Genomic DNA, 15,989 nt, shown 5'->3' on the forward strand with positions numbered 1-15,989 from the left:
CAGAATTCCCCAAGCGTTGCGCTGCAGGGAAAACTTTAGGCCAGAAAAGTCCTACGTTTGGAAGAATAAGAAAAAAGCCGGAAGCCTGCAAAAAAGCAAGCACCCAGTTCACGTGGGCTCAGCGAGCCGAGTCGGAGCGGAAGACTGAGTCCGGCAGGCACGAGGAGTTGGTCTCAGCAGCTGCAGGCGACCACCCCGCGCTGGCCCCGGGAAAGGAGTGGTGCAGGGGAAGGCTGGGGGGCGGGCGCAGCCTCCGCCCACTGCTATTCTCCAAAGGGGCTTGCCCATTCTCGGCGCGGCGCGGGTTCGCTGACCCGTGGTGGTGGTGGTGGTGGTGGTGGGTGGTGGTGGGCGGTGGGGGGAGACTGCAAGCGTTCCCTCTCCCCCAACCCCCGCCCCTGGACAAGCGACCCCGAGGCCGGGCCCGAGACCCTGGCCGCGGTGGTGGGGGCGCACAGGCCAGGCGCGTGGCCCTGGGGCGCGGTCCCCCGGGGCGGGAGCGAGCGCACAGAGCAGGGCGGACCGCAGCCGCCGGGACGGCTACTCTCACCTTCACTGCCGTGGGGGTGGCACACGAGGCCATGTCTGCGTGGGGTGGCGGCTGCGGTGGCGGATTCGCGGGGCCCAGCAGCGGAGGAGGTTGGAGCGGCAGCGCGGAACTAAGCAGTGCGGAGTCCCGCTGATGGCCCTGGCTCCTCCTCTTCCTCCCCGGGACAGCTGGATTGGCTGCTAGCGTGGGATCGCCCCCGCCACCCCCTTCCTCAATTCGAGGTTCCCGCGTCCCGCCCCTTTTGCAGACCTTTCCGGTTCTCCGTGGTTTCTCTCTCCAGCTCGGTTTTAAGTAACGGGTTCACGACTAGGGTAATAGCGGAGACCGTTGGTTAGCCTTGACGTTGGCCCACACTCTGTGCCTGTACTTGAGCCAGATCCGTTAACTTTTGCGAGATCCCTAACGAGGAAGAGCGCCACCCCGCACTCTGCACACCGGTAGCTGCGTTCTCGGCCTCCCGGGGGAAATCCGGCCGGTCCGCTTTCCAGAAGTTCTCGCGGGAGGGAGACTCCTCCGGAGGGAACTGGCTGTGCGCCGACCTTCCTTCCAGCTGCTGACACCCGGCGGCCGCGCCTTGCTCTTCCCGCCACCGCCACCAGGGGTTTGCCCCTGTCCTAATTCCTGGGGGACGGAGCAGAGATTGGGGTACCCCAGACTCAGGAATGACAAAGAGGAAAGAAACAGAGTAACCGGCTACCGGATAACCTTTCTGATGTGCTTATTCATCTTAAATTTGGGAGGAGGAGGCCTTTAAGAGGGTGAGACACTGCCAACCCCCAGTTTGGCTCGAGGCGGCCAAGGCCATCTTTAACCTCTCCCACCCCGGCGGATGTCAGGCACACACAGATTCGAAATCCAGACGCGTGGGTTCATCGTTCTACACTCGTCATTCCCGCTCCCCGAGCGCACCGCACCAGCACTCCACTTGGATAATCCCTTCTCAAAGTCCCCACCCCTTCCCTGCTGGGATAATCCAGTTCATCCTCCATTGATGAATTAAGCTCTCCAAAACGACATGGTGGATGGCAGTCGTGTTCTGAGACACAAAAATACTGCACATTACCCGGGGGTGGGAGGATGGCTGTGGGAGAATATACTGCCTCTTTCCCATCAGCAGCGAAACAGGGACACAAGACACAAACACAATTTCATTTAAAATATCACTGCGGGGGTGGGGCGCCCATACAACCTGTTTACCGATATAGTAAAGACTTTCACTCCCTTGTTATATTTTGCTCTAGGTCTAACTTTTCTTACGGTGTAAAGTTTTGTTTTGTTTTGTTTTTTGATTTCTCTTAAGTTATAAAATGAAGTAGCTAAGGAATAGAAAGTAGAAGATTGGGGTGTTCTTTTGAAAGGGCAGAAGGCTGGAAGTCCCTCAATGTGTTTTTTTAGGAGCCTTTCTGCTGATTGCTCTACTGGGGAGCAGGAAGCCCACTGATCAGCAGGTAACTATTGGGGGGACCTGATACCCTTGGGTTTACGGGGGCTTGGTAATTAGGAGTCCTTGATCAGTTTCTGTGCTTTGATATGACCAGCAAGTCCAGTTTCTACTCAGTATTGTGTCTCTGACAAACGTTTGACCCTGTAAACAGGTTAGATCCTGGAAGCATTAGGAGACCCTCGGAGAAGGAGGTGGAAACTTGGAAGGGGGTAAACTGGACTTCTGGACTTTTCTACCGTAACTTGCAGGTCTGCGCTCAATCATTTGCTCTTGAACATGTGAGGTCTGTGAAGGGAAAATTGTCACAAATCTGTTTTTTTTTTTTTTTTCTTGAGGGATGTAATTCACAAGCCATTAAGAGGGGGAAATTAGCAATTCTAGACAAAATTTAAGCAATTTTCTAATCTCTTGTAAGAAACCCAGGCACCCACCCACCTGCTGGTTGTCAGGCACTATTTGTGTGTGTGTGTGTGTGTGTGTGTGTGACAGGTAGTTCAAGACAAATTCACCCACCTCCCAAGGGGACTTTTCATCATTATGCACAATGATGAGAAAAAAAGCATACAAATACTTAGGAGCACAGGACCGGCAAACTATAGGTGATTTGAACTCGCAACAGCCATTACAGTTTTTTTGTTTTTTTTTTTTAAGATTTTATTTGTTTATTTGAGAGTGAAAGTGAGAGAGAGCATGAAAATGGGCTGAGGGGCAGATGGAGAAGCAGACTCCCTGCTGAACAGGGAAACCAACATAGGGCTGAATCCCAAGATCATGACTCTGGGATCATGACCTAATCTGAAGACAGATGCTTAACCAACTGAGCCACCCATGCAGGGTTCTTTTCATAAAAATGAAAAAACTACAGGGTTCTTTTCATAAAAATTCATTTTAGAAGAATGTGTCAAAATAAGTTGTCAGAAAGTTAAAAACATAGTAAATAAATACAGAGTCAGCCTGTGTCAGAAGATGTACTTAGCGGGGTGGCAAAGCTAGTTCAAAGGAGGATGTAAGAAGCTGAAACAACAGAAAAGAGAATGTTAGAATAAGATGGCAAAATTAGATACAAAACTGATTTATGTTTTACAAAAAAATAAACTGCAGCCTTTGGGGTTGCCTTGTCTACCAACAGATACCATTTTCAGCTTTGCAAAAAAAAAAAAAAAAGGTAATCATAACAAATAGTAATTTGTTCAGAATCTGAACACTATTCAAAAAGAAAAATAAAACAAAGTTATAGCCCTTAAGTTAGGGGTCTGCAAACCTTGTCCATTAAGAGGCAAAAATCAAGGAGTGTGTGAAGCTTGAAAACATAGACAAGGTCTAACCAAATGAACATAGCTATATTCTAATATAGTTTTATGGAAACTAAAATTTGAATTTTATATGGTTTACATATGACAAAATATTAGTCTTCTTTGGATTTTCCCCCCAACCACTTATGATTGTAAAAATCATTCTTAGTTTGAATCTATGCAGAAACAGAGAGCTGGTTTGGCTAAGGGTGAGGGCCGTTGTTTGCCACCCACCCTGGAAGCAGACGACCCTTGGGCAGACTTGTTGGATAGGCCTTAATGTGTCTTTGAAAAGATAGACAGTAATCTTTTTGGCTTATTTCCCCGTTTTAGATAATTTCTTCTTAACAGGCCCTAAAATCAATGGAAAACAAAATTTGTAATTGTTTGTGGTCTCTTTATGATCGGTGTGGGGAATTCTCAACAGGACAACAGGTATCTCAAGAATCTGTCTATGAAAGTAACATCTTGCTCTGCCCTAATGTTCTTGCCCTATAAATTCCCTCTGTTCACCTGTACCCTTGTTTTTCTAAGATAGTCCTAAAGGAATACCCAGGCCACCTTCTGATTATGACACTGGACAGATATTTCAATAGCTTCTTCCTTTCTGGGTAGTCCCTCATGCACACCTCCCCAGCTTCTAGCTCCTAGCCAGCAGCGTACTGAGCCGGTATTGCCCATAGATGTCCATACCATGTCTCGAGCAATGGTTCTTCACCATCCCATGGTCCCTTTGTAGGGGGAGAACCTCCACTAATTTGTGTCTTTAAATATGACTATATGACATGCTATTTTTTAAAAGACTTTTTTAAGATTTTAAGCATCCCAGATCATCAAGTATCCAAGAGGAAATTCACACAAATTCGTGCAGTGTATTATCTCAGTCAACCACATTAGCTTTCCCAGTGAATGGTCACATCTCTTGCTCCTGCCCAGCGTGTCCGTGCTGGATGGGGACTCCTCAAGTGGGCGTGTCAAAGCTGTTGAACTGTGATGGCTGAAGCAACTCACAAAATAACAATTCTAAATGACCAGAGAGTGTCCCTGCAGAGCCCCGATTTCTTGTGGGTTCGATCTTTTTTACAGTATTCCTGTATCACAGGTACTATGGGTAGGGACGTTTCGGCCATTCCAGGCTGGCATTGGAAGCTAAGGAAAGCTACTCTGGATGTAGCAGAACATTGTCAACAAAATCTCTTCAGAGGACAACCAGAAAATTAATAGTAATAATAATACATTTTAACAATTGTTGCCCTTCAGATTTCCAGCTAGGCAAGCCCTTGATGAAGGCACAAAGACTCCCAGAGATGTCTGAATTGATAGAGATTCAGATTCAGAAACGTTAATGTCATCATTGTATACAGTGTGGCCACTGAAAAAAAATTAACCCCAAATAGACATGACAAACCTTAACAAAATTGTGTTCAGAGAAATTTTTCCATAGGCAGTGTTCAAAATAATTAACTTCTCTTTCCCCTGCCATGGGGAGTAGTGGTTGGTGTTTATTAGGATAAAAAGTAAAAGGTATGTAAATATGTACCAAACCAGCCTTCAGGTAATGTTTTGTTAAAATATATAAATATATATATTTGGTATGTAAATAAAATATTTATCTATAATTCAAGTTCTTTAACACTCCTGATTGTGGGAAATAACTGAATGAATTAAACTATTTTACTAGTTTCTTAAAAATACAGTTATGTATCTTCTCTCTGACACCATATAGTGTAGGCCATAATACCATTTAACATGAATATTTTAGTACTAGATACTGGGGTTTATTTTGTCACAGAAGGCTTAATTAATTTGACCTTTCTAAATTACGTATACTTCTCTTATAGGTCAGTAATTATTACTTGGACTAAAATTTTCAGAAAAAAATAAAGAAAAATGCTTCATGCTCCTGTTGCCAGAGTAAAGAAGTGTAGGTTTATGTCACAAGAGAAGAAAATAGAACTTAAATCTAATATTTATAATGCATTTATTGCAGGACACTTTGTAGAAGGAATTAGAAATTAACTTCCTTAAAAAATATCTGTAACACATTTTAGGTGGCAATCCCCAAGAATGACCTTTAATGAAAGTAGAGTGTCCAACAATAAATATAACTCGGCATCTGTATTTCTGGTTGAAGGAAGAACCACATGCTTTGAAATGAGACAATCAAGTCAATTCCAACGGTCTATATTTAACTCGGTGTGCTGGAGACAGCTGGCGGTGCCCCACTATTGAACTGTCTTGCTGCAACCCAGTCAAGTACTACTCACCCAGTTTTCTCCATCTCTTCCTTCTGTTCCAAGTCCATTTGACCCCGGAAATGGCTGGAAATAGCTTTCATTCCAACTCATCTTATTTCTTCTTCAGTGTTCACTTCAAATTGGATCTATCCTTTCATTTCTGGAGACCCTACGGAAGATGACTCAAGCTGCATTTAATTTGGATTTATGGAAGAAAAATCATGTCTAGTTTTCCACTGTCCCTAGAATAATGCTCACCAAGAACATATTCTGATTAACGGAATGATCCTCTATCTTGGAATCCCAGGAACCTCACATCCTGTGAGGCAGATATTATTATTTCTGTAATAGGATAAGCAGGCTACAGCCTGACACACCTCCCTTGGTGAGGGAGAGGATGTTTGATCTTATTCTAAGGAGGCAAGAACCTTCTTGTGCTCCATATAGGAAAGGAGCAGGAAGTTGTAATGTTCGGATGTGTTTTAATACTGCAGTTGCAACATAATCTGTTCTGTTCAGTGTGTCACAGTCAGCACTATGACAAGTATTATGCAGGGAATCTTTGCGTCCTTTCAAAATTTGTGTGTTGAAATCATGACCCCTCCCCCCCCAACACCCTGGTGCTGAGACTATTAGGAAGTAAGATCCTTGGGAGGTGATTAGGTCATAAGGGTGGAGCCCTCCTGAATGGGATTAGTGCTTTTTTTTTTTATTTTTAAAAATTCTAAAAAGATTTATTTATTTATTTACTTATTTTAGAGAGAGAGTGCGCAAGTCGGGGTAGGGTCAGAGGGAGAGAATCTTCAAGCAGACTCCCTGCTGAGCACAGAGCCTGAGGACTTGGGGCTTCATCGTATGACCCAGGAGATCATGACCTGAGTTGGAAGCTTAATGGACTGAGCCACCAAGGCTCCCCAGGGGATCAGTGCTTTTGTAGAAGAGACCAAGAGAGCTCCCCAGCCCCTTCTGCCATGTGAGGACACAATGAGAAGATGGCCGTCTGTAAACCAGGAAGCAAGCCCTCAACAGGAACTGAATTCGTCAGCACCTTCGTCTTCAACTTCCCAGTCTCCATAACTGCAAGGAACGTTTGCTTATACCACCAGTCCGTGGTGTTTTTGTTACAGCAGCCCAAATCAAGGCAATGAGAGACTCAGAGATTGGGTCTTTCAGTGGTTTCTGCTCTTCATTCTGCTTTTAGAACTTAAAGCATGCCTAGGGGCAGCCGAGAAAAATTAAATTATAGGAAATTATTAGCATTTCTTACTTTCATTGCTAAATCCATGTATTTTCTGGAAATAGTCTTTTTAAAAAAAAATAAAGTCTTAAAAATAAACTGGGAGTGGGGTCATTTTTGTCTTCTGAGCATCTTCAAAAGCAGCAATAAAATAGTTAGTCTTTATTGAAAACAATCTGGGGGCGCCTGGGTGGCTCAGTGGGTTAAGCCGCTGCCTTCGGCTCGGGTCATGATCTCGGGGTCCTGGGATCGAGTCCCGCGTCGGGCTCTCTGCTCCGCGGAGAGCCTGCTTCCCTTCCTCTCTCTCTGCCTGCCTCTCTTGTGATTTCTCTCTGTCGAATAAATAAATCTTAAAAAAAAAAAAAAAAAACAACAAAAAAAAAAAAACAATCTGTTCTTCATTTAATCCTCATACGCTGTTCTAACTTCCATTCCACAGATGAGATTAGGAGACATTGGTTTACCCTGACCCCTCTTTTTTTTTTTTTTTTTTTTGGCTGATCTGCCTCTGGCAAAAGCTTCCTTGATTGTTTGGGGCCTTCAAGTCTTCCCTGACCCATGGAGAAGTCAATCAAATCTATTATTCCTGTTAAGGTGTAAACGTCCAATAGCAGTTTAAAATGTACCTCTCAGGCACCTGGGTGGCTCAGTGGGTTAAGCCTCTGCCTTCAGCTCAGATCATGATCCCAGGGTCCTGGGATTGAGCCCCGCGTCGGGCTCTCTGCTCAGCAGGGAGCCTGCTTCCCCCTCTCTCTGCCTGCCTTTCTGCCTACTTGTGATCTCTGTCTGTCAAATAAATAAATAAATAAAATCTTTAAAAATAAATAAAAAAAGTGTTACCTCTCCCGGGGCCTGCAGATCTTACAAGATTAAAGCAAACTAGGATAATAAAACTCTGGATGGGATGTGAAGTTGGAGAAAGCACAAGGAAGGGAGTTAGTATCACTATTGTCATGTGAAGTCTTCTCAAATTTTTATAATTGGGGTAACTGGGATTCAGTCCTAAATCTGTCATAACAGCAAAGCCTGAACCCTTGATTCCAACATTATGCTTCCTACCGTGCACTGGTTTTTAGCTAAGTTCTGAAGATAGAAAGATGCGTGACTTCTACTCTCTCAGCCCATAAGAAACTGCGGTCTGGGTGCAGGCACCAGAGATTGTGAGGCGGTGTGGTACAATGAGCTTTGAGACTGCCTACTTCGTCCTTTGAAAGTACAGAGCAGGGCTCATTACCTCCTCTTCCTGGAGAAAGTGATATTCAAGCTGGGTCTTAAGGGATGAGCCAAGAAATTATGGAAGTGATGTGTGTGTGTGTGTGTGTGTGAGGGTGTGTGTGAGAGAGAGTGAGGGTGTGTGTGTGAGGGTGTGTGTGAGAGAGAGTGAGGGTGTGTGTGTGTGTGTGTGTGAGGGTGTGTGTGAGAGAGAGTGAGGGTGTGTGTGTGAGGGTGTGTGTGGGTGTGGGTGTGTGAGGTGTGTGTGAGAGAGAGTGAGGGTGTGTGTGTGAGGGTGTGTGTGGGTGTGTGAGGTGTGTGTGTGAGAGAGAGTGAGGGTGTGTGTGTGTGTGTGTGGGTGTGTGTGTGAGCGTGGGTATGAAAGGAACGGAAGTTGCTAGAGAGAGTGGTTCAGGTGATTAACTACCAGGTGGTCCGTTAAGATCTGGAATGAAAATGATTGATTTGATTTGATTGTTTGATTATTAGGAAGTTGTTCGTGACCTTTATCCTAAGCATGAACAAAAATTTGTGGTTTCAGATCAAAGCCAAAAGAAAAAAAAAAAGGAAGGAAAAGCCAAAGCCAATGAGCTGAGATTAAAATAACTTCACAGAGTTGTGGCTGGTTGGAAACAGTAAAAGCAATCTATGCTGGTGGTGGCAGGAGACACGGCCTACTCAAATCAGGAAATAAAAGGGAGTAAGAAAGAATTAAATGAGAACCTGAGAGGTATAAATTGCAAAATCATTACGAAGCATATCAACTTGAAGGCCCTGACTGATTCAGCCATTGTAAAAAGACTTCGTGGTCCACCTGTAGCACTGATAGAACCATTTAGAAAGCAGGTGAAACTCAGGTCCTGGGACCTGGTCTGAACTCTGACCTCTCCAACTGTGTGTGGTCATGAACACATGATCCAGGAAGGTCTGCTCACCCAAGTAGTGAACTATTCCCTGTACTTGGGTAAATATGGGATGACCTGGTTTGCTTGGGACAATCGTAGTTTATCTCTGATATAAATCAATTATCACATTTTAATTCTTGTTATTATTACCACTTTCCCTCACCGAAGTGTCCGAGTTCAGAAAATAAATTTTATGATATCCCTAAGTAAGTGCCTTGCAATCCCAGGGAAAGTTTTAGATGAAATATAGAAATGAAATAAAGTAAACATAGTATTAATACCTTCATGTTAAATCTCTGTTTCTTATTTAAACGTTGTAAAGTGTATCAAATGCATAAAATTTCACAGATTAGCCTTATAATTCTAATTTATTTATTTATTTTTAAATATTTTATTTATTTATTTGACAGACAGAGATCACAAGTAGGCAGAGAGGCAGGTGGAGAGAGAAGAGGAAGCAGGCTCCCCGCTGAGCAGAGAGCTGGATGCGGGGCTCAATCCCAGGACCCTGGGATCATGACCTGAGCCGAAGGCAGAGGCTTTAACCCACTGAGCCACCCAGGCCCTCCTATAATTCTAATTTAATGTACAATTGATTTTAAGCTAAAAGATAAAGATAATTTCACTATACATTTTTACGCAATATTGGATTATAAAAGATACTTTGTGTAGCCATTTAATTAATCAATATTTCCTTTAATTGGACGTTCGTGTTATTTCTATTTTTTATAAATATTTGTTTAAATGTAATTTTTTTCCTAAGGATAAATTTCTAGAAGTGGGGGGGGGGGGGCGCCTGCCTGTCTCAGTAGGTTAAGCCTCTGCCTTCAGGTCAGGTCGTGATCTCAGGGTCCTGGGATCGAGCCCCACATCAGGCTCTCTGTTCGGCAGGGAGCCTGCTTCCCCCACTCTCTCTCCGCCTGCTTCTCTGCCTACTTGTGGTCTTTCTCTCTCTCTCTCTGTCAAATAAATAAATAAAATCTTTAAAAAAAATTTCTAGAAGTGGGGATGGGGACTCAGAAGGAGTGGGCACTTGCAAGCACCTCATAGAGTCAAATCATCTTAGAGAAAACTACTGCCACCTTGCACTGCTGAGAAGAAAGTGAAATTGTTTCCTGCAACCATTCATGGTGCAGAAGTAATGATTTCTGATGGGATGAACAAAGTTGGGAAATATCTGAATGTGAAAGAAGCTGCTGCTATTGAAATCTTTGCATTTCCTTTCTGGCCTGATGACAGTAAGCTGTGTGCAACCACCCCCCCCCCCCCAAAAACAAAAAAAATTGATTTACTCTATTTCTGAGTAATATAGGTAATTCTATAAGTATTTAAATAATTTCATTTAAAAATATTTGAGTTCTTGGAAATTCTTTGCTTATAGGTGTAACAAATTTGTCCTGTCAGGAATGTGAAAGGCTTCAACGTGAAATAAAATACGTAAAATTTTTGAAAAATGTTTAAAATACTGAATTGAATATAATTGTAAAAGAGAACTGAGGAAAATTATTCTGTTTATTATGGAAATGTTAACCAATAATAGTTAATACAATCATCAGTGAAAAACCACAGATAGTATTTCTCATTGTACCCAATATAGAAATAGAATAACAATTTGTTTAAGAAACACTTATGACTTGTTTTTTATTTTGTGGCCCTAATAAATTGAATATTAATTTTAAAACCAAATAAACACTTCTTTATACATACCAAGCTCCAGACTCCACCTGACTCTAGAATATGAAACATAAAAACAACACACAGTGATTAGTCCATCCAGAGAGGAAACTGACCAGATTGAAGAGCATAAGGAATGGTCTGGGAGTGAGGGAAAGAGACAACAGATACCTCCTTCATAAAGTCGGGATGAAAAAGGAGAGACACTGAAACATAAGGATAGGAAGTCAATGTTGGTTTTCTTCCTCTTTTCTTTCATGATGAGAGAGGGAAGCAGAGGGCAAGAAGTTCACACAGACGGAAAAAATGGAAGATATGAATGAGAGGGACATCTAATGAGGCAGGGTCCCAGAGTATCCCAGAGGAATGGGATCAGACTTTACTGATGGGGAGCATAGTCCTGTATCAGAGGAAGAAGATATGGGTCTGAAAAACGAAGGTAAGACTGGGGGCTCAAGATAAATTTAAGAGAAGGTATTGGGAACATAGAGGAGATCCCTCCTGATGGTCTAATATTCTCAACAAAGTGAGAGATAGGGTTGCAAAATGACTTTGAAGATAGATGGCATAGTTCTGGCATGGTTGAGAGACCATGTCCAATTATGGAGCACAAATTTGCAATGGTACCAGTCTGCAGGGGTTTATAATTTCCCCTGGTAGGCCCCTATTGTCCAACTTGATAGAGTCTCAAGGAATGGAGGGTATTGGGGGTGACTTTGTATTATCAACCATGGGAATCCAGCTTTACAGGGAGCAGAAGCCAAGGAGGAGCTCGGTGATGCTGAAGAAACAGCTCAAAGAAGTCTCAGCTTCTTTGAGGTGGTAGAATGAAGGGTATGAAAGATGGAAAGAGGGCAGGTCCTGAAGGGAGATATTGAAACTCAAGGTTTTAGAAGAATTGTAACCTCAGGTCATGGCAAGATCCAAAAAGTGAACAACTGAATCAAGTCTTCAGATAGGACAGAAGGTGTTTTTTGTGTACATTGTCTGAGATCATTCTGGGGCTCCTGGAACGATGACAGAGCTTGGGAAAGGGGAAGGTGGTGAGCCAGGATCCAGTTGCTAGAGGGGCTGGCAAGAGAGAGCCACAAGGCTGGTCAGAGACCTCACAATAGTATGAGTTTTACAGACATCAGGAAGCAAGTCAATCTGGAGTTGTCAGTGAGGAACCAGCAGTCCCATGATATATGGGGAACGCTACAACATTTGGCCTCCCCTGGAGAGAGTCATGGAGGGAAATGGTTGACTCGGTTTCGATAAAGGCAAGGAAGTGGAAAGGGCCATCCAGAAGGAGGGTGAGCCTGTAGAGGAGCTTATTAATAATTAAATAATCATTTTACAGAGTGCAGTGGAAAATGTGTTTATAAAGTGCTGAGGGAAAATGGAAGACAGGATTTCTTAATCAGACTGGTCAAGCTCAGGAAGAATCAGGAGGAACATCCCAGAAGAGGTGATGAAAGACAACCCTTAGTTAGCTAGGTAAAATGGGGAGGGAGGAGGTAAGGGGGAGGGAGGTGCCAAGTTTCAGGTCCATGGATATTATTTCCCAGAGATGTGGCACCTCTGTGGTACTGCCATAGATTCCAAGCGGCCAAATTGAAGAGTAGGTAATGAGTATCGGCCATCGCTGATATAACTTCTGTCAAACTGAAAATGCCTCTTTTTGGCCAAATGGAGCACAGGTGAGTAAAAGGAAACTTGGTGTTGCTGAGAATTCCAGAGACCTCCCCACAGATTTTATAGACCCACAGATTCTAGACCACCTGCCCATAACAGCGAGAAATAAATTAAGACATTAGACACAAATCTTGCTCCAAAAGGAACACACTCCTGTTAAGTTCATCCAGCTTTTTATAGAAAAGTTTTACGGTTATGATGCACTTAAAGTAAAAAGGAAGCAACGGGTTTTTCCAGGGTGCGGCTGCGACTGGATCACAGTCATGCCCAACGTGCCCATCCCCTCTCTACTCCCCCTCTTTCTCCCGCCCCCTTCTCTTCCCAGTCCCTTTCTTCCTCAGACTACTGTCAAGGCAGGGGTCAGAGATTTGATACAACTGAATTTATGGACTAGATCTAGGGACACTTTAAAACAGATCCTTATGTCATTTGCCTTGAAATTCTTCGTTTTTCTTTGCTTGTCTCATTGGTCAGGTTTGTGTCCCAGTCATCTCGCACAAAGCATGGGGCATAGGTGCAGAGCACAGCTTATAGTCAGTCATTAAACGAACAACCGATTGAATGACTATATGAGTAAATAAGTAGAAGAACAAACACATTAATTATGCTTTTAGTTTCAGCAAGAATGAAAGCTCAGAAATGCTGGCACTTGAACAGCAGGGGGCAGCAAAACTTAGCTTTTTTAAAAAAAAACTTAGCAAGTCAATACTGTCGTATTGATTTTCTATGAGAAAGACAAACGCACACACATACACACAGAGGTGCTATAATTTAAAGTCAATTCTAAAGTGACAAGTGGACTCTACTTGAGTTGCTTCTAACAACGCAAGTGCTTTTCCACAATCCTTTCTCCAAGGACCCCAAACTGTTCATACTGCATTGTATACCAATGGCCAGCAGATGGCAGTACTTCTCATGGTCAGGATTAAAGAACAAGAGTTTGAAGAAAAAGCCTTTAGAGGGCATGAAATCTTTATTTTTTAGATTGTATGCGTGTGTGTGTGTGTGTGTGTGTGTGTGTGTGTGTGTAGTTATTTGACAGAAGGAGCAGGGGGAGGAGCAGGGGAATGGAAAAAGAATCTCAAGCTGGGCACAGGGGGGGCAGGAATTTTTTATTTTAAAAACTAGGGGGAGAAGGGGGTGGGGTTATGGACATTGGGGAGGGTATGTGCTATGGGGAGTGCTGTGAAGTGTGTAAACCTGGCGATTCACAGACCTGTACCCCTGGGGATAAAAATACATTATATGTTTATTAAAAAAATTAAGAACTAGGGAAGTAAAATCAGCACAAATTAGAGGATGCGATCTTCTAGGTCTGAAAGAAAGGTAGAATTTTAACCATAGGTACATTGTTCATTTGGAAGCAAGGCGATAACGAAACGTTTTAAAATGTCAAGTGTGAGTCTTACAAAAGGTGAGCTGTAATTGATGGCAATCATTTGGATTTCACTGTGTGCTTTTAGAATGTTCCTTTATCAGATGTTTCAATGATCAATTCATAGATGTTAGCCAAGGGAAAGACACTTGCACACCTACACAATGCTGCCAGATTACTGATTAATAGCACTGAATGGCTTCCTGCGTTGTCCCTTGGCTACCTTATTTGAGTGTCAATAGAATACTCAGAGGCTTTTACATTTTATCGGGTCTTCACCTTTTTTAAACATTTAACTACTTTAGTTGGCTTTTAATAATCAGGTTGAAAGTAGGAACGTCTGTAGTTGGCGTACTTGAACCGCCAGGGCAATCCCAGACCAGCTGGCTTGGAGAGGCAGGGCACTTGCCCGGACTCTGCATACGGCGGGAGACTTCCATCTGGGTGAAGGAGCAGGGGCCGGTCTAGCACTTGGCTGCTTTTTCGATCTTCCATTCCTTAGCCGTGCAGATAAACAATAACTGCTTGGATGGGAATAAAAAGCATTCTGTTGCATTTCTGCGTGTAATGGAAAGTGCCCCTGTCTTCGGCTCTTTGATTTCCCACATGAAGCCCAATTTGGATTTTACTACAATAACAAAGGGCACTAGAAAAAACAGAAGGGCATATTTGCTTAAATTGCTGTTTGCCCTGAAAGAAACTCCCTAATGGGGTTATCACTGGGTCAGGCTGCACTCTTGTTTTTTCACCAGGACTGAATTGAGGGAAAATGGGTTCAGAAAGTGAGGTGAGTTTTGATTCTTTGAACACTACTATTTTAATAAAGTTTGGCCTTTTTGGCAAAACAGGCTCTGAGCTCTTCTGTTTGATTAGCAACTGAAACATACATTGAAAATGGTTAGCAATCCTGAAGAATGGTCAACTGCCAGGAAATGACCCTTAGATTTCAATTTGTTTCCAAAGAATAACACTGCTCCCCGCGGGAGGAAATATGGTCTGGAAGCGTGGCCTCTGACCCTGCGCTATTTTGGTGTTGAATATTGTCACACTCTCTGCTTCAATTTCCTCATCGGTAGGATGAGGAGGATAATAGCCGATTGGGGTGAGAGTTCAAGTTAACACGTGTAAAACCTTGGGAATGCAGTAAGAACTATGTGTGTTAAAGGTGATAATGATCTACCAGGCCCTGCTTGAGGTGCTGAGAAAACAGATGGATAAGACGGGAAACCGATCATCCCGCCAGGAAGCAGGCTTGTCTGGGCGTCCGGGGCTGGAGAGAGAAAGCCCCCTGTGCCACTGAGCTATGCTCATCTCTGAAACCAAGCTGCGACTTCTGAGTTACATCTAATATTCACTGAACAAATGTAGGAAGCCTGCGACGTGGGAAGTTCTGGAAAATTCTACCCTTTAGGGAGTCTCTTGCTGTCTTAAGTACCTGGAGGAAGGGGACACTTGAATGAAGAAAACACAAGGTTTGGCCCCCAAGGAGCTTATAACTTGGTGGAGAAAATCAGTCTGCAAATAAATAACTGTAGTTCGGAGCAGAGGCACATGAGCGAACTCAAGGGGCAGAGTAGGCAGCTCCCTGCCCAGAAGAAGCAGCCATGAATTCTGATCTGGGGGGAGGCTCAAACAATTAGGTTTTTGGAAAGAAGGAAATGAGAGTTCATTCCCCCCCCCCCAATTTTCTGTGAGAATGCCTAGGAATAATTCCTAGAAAAGAGATACTGTCTTATAGCTGGACAAGACCAAGTAGAGATGAATACATTCTAACCTTCCACTATATTTTTTATTTTTATTTGTTTATTTACAGCATAACAGTGTTCATTGTTTTGGCATCACACCCAGTGCTCCATGCAGTACGTGCCCTCCCTATTACCCACCACCTGGTTCCTCAACCTCCCCCCCCCCCCCCCGCCACCCCTTCATAACCCTCTGGTTGTTTTTCAGAGTCCATAGTCTCTCATGGTTCATCTCCCCTTCCAGTTTCCCTCAACTCCCTCTCCTCTCCATCTCCCCATGTCCTCCATGTTATTTGTTATGCTCCACAAATAAGTGAGACCATATGATACTTGACTCTCTCTGCTTGACTTATTTCGCTCAGCATAATTTCTTCCAGTCCCGTCCATGTTGCTACAAAAGTTGGGTATTCGTCCTTTCTGATGGAGGCATAATACTCCATTGTGTATATGGACCACATCTTCCTTATCCATTCATCCGTTGAAGGGCATCTTGGTTCTTTCCACAGTTTGGCGACCGTAGCCATTGCTGCAATAAACATTAGGGTACAAATGGCCCTTCTTTTCACTACATCTGTATCTTTGGGGTAAATACCCAGCAGCGCAATTGCAGGGTCATAGGGAAGCTCTATTCTTAATTTCTTCAG

At 43.5% G+C, this 15,989-nt stretch overlaps 1 protein-coding gene across 1 annotated transcript in view; it reads right to left on the minus strand.

The window, feature by feature from the left end:
* The window catches only part of LOC123953535 (methylthioadenosine phosphorylase), a 45,265-nt gene extending 44,472 nt beyond the window's left edge, over window positions 1-793 (minus strand). Inside the window, exon 1 of the mRNA XM_046023880.1 lies at window positions 551-793. Within this exon, the coding sequence (XP_045879836.1) occupies window positions 551-583 (33 nt within the window). The 5' untranslated portion in view covers window positions 584-793. The remainder of the gene's footprint in view (window positions 1-550) is intronic.
* Between the last annotated feature and the right edge of the window lie 15,196 nt (window positions 794-15,989).

The sequence above is a fragment of the Meles meles genome, chromosome 11 (assembly GCF_922984935.1).
Source record: "Meles meles chromosome 11, mMelMel3.1 paternal haplotype, whole genome shotgun sequence".
Lineage (NCBI taxonomy): Eukaryota > Metazoa > Chordata > Mammalia > Carnivora > Mustelidae > Meles > Meles meles.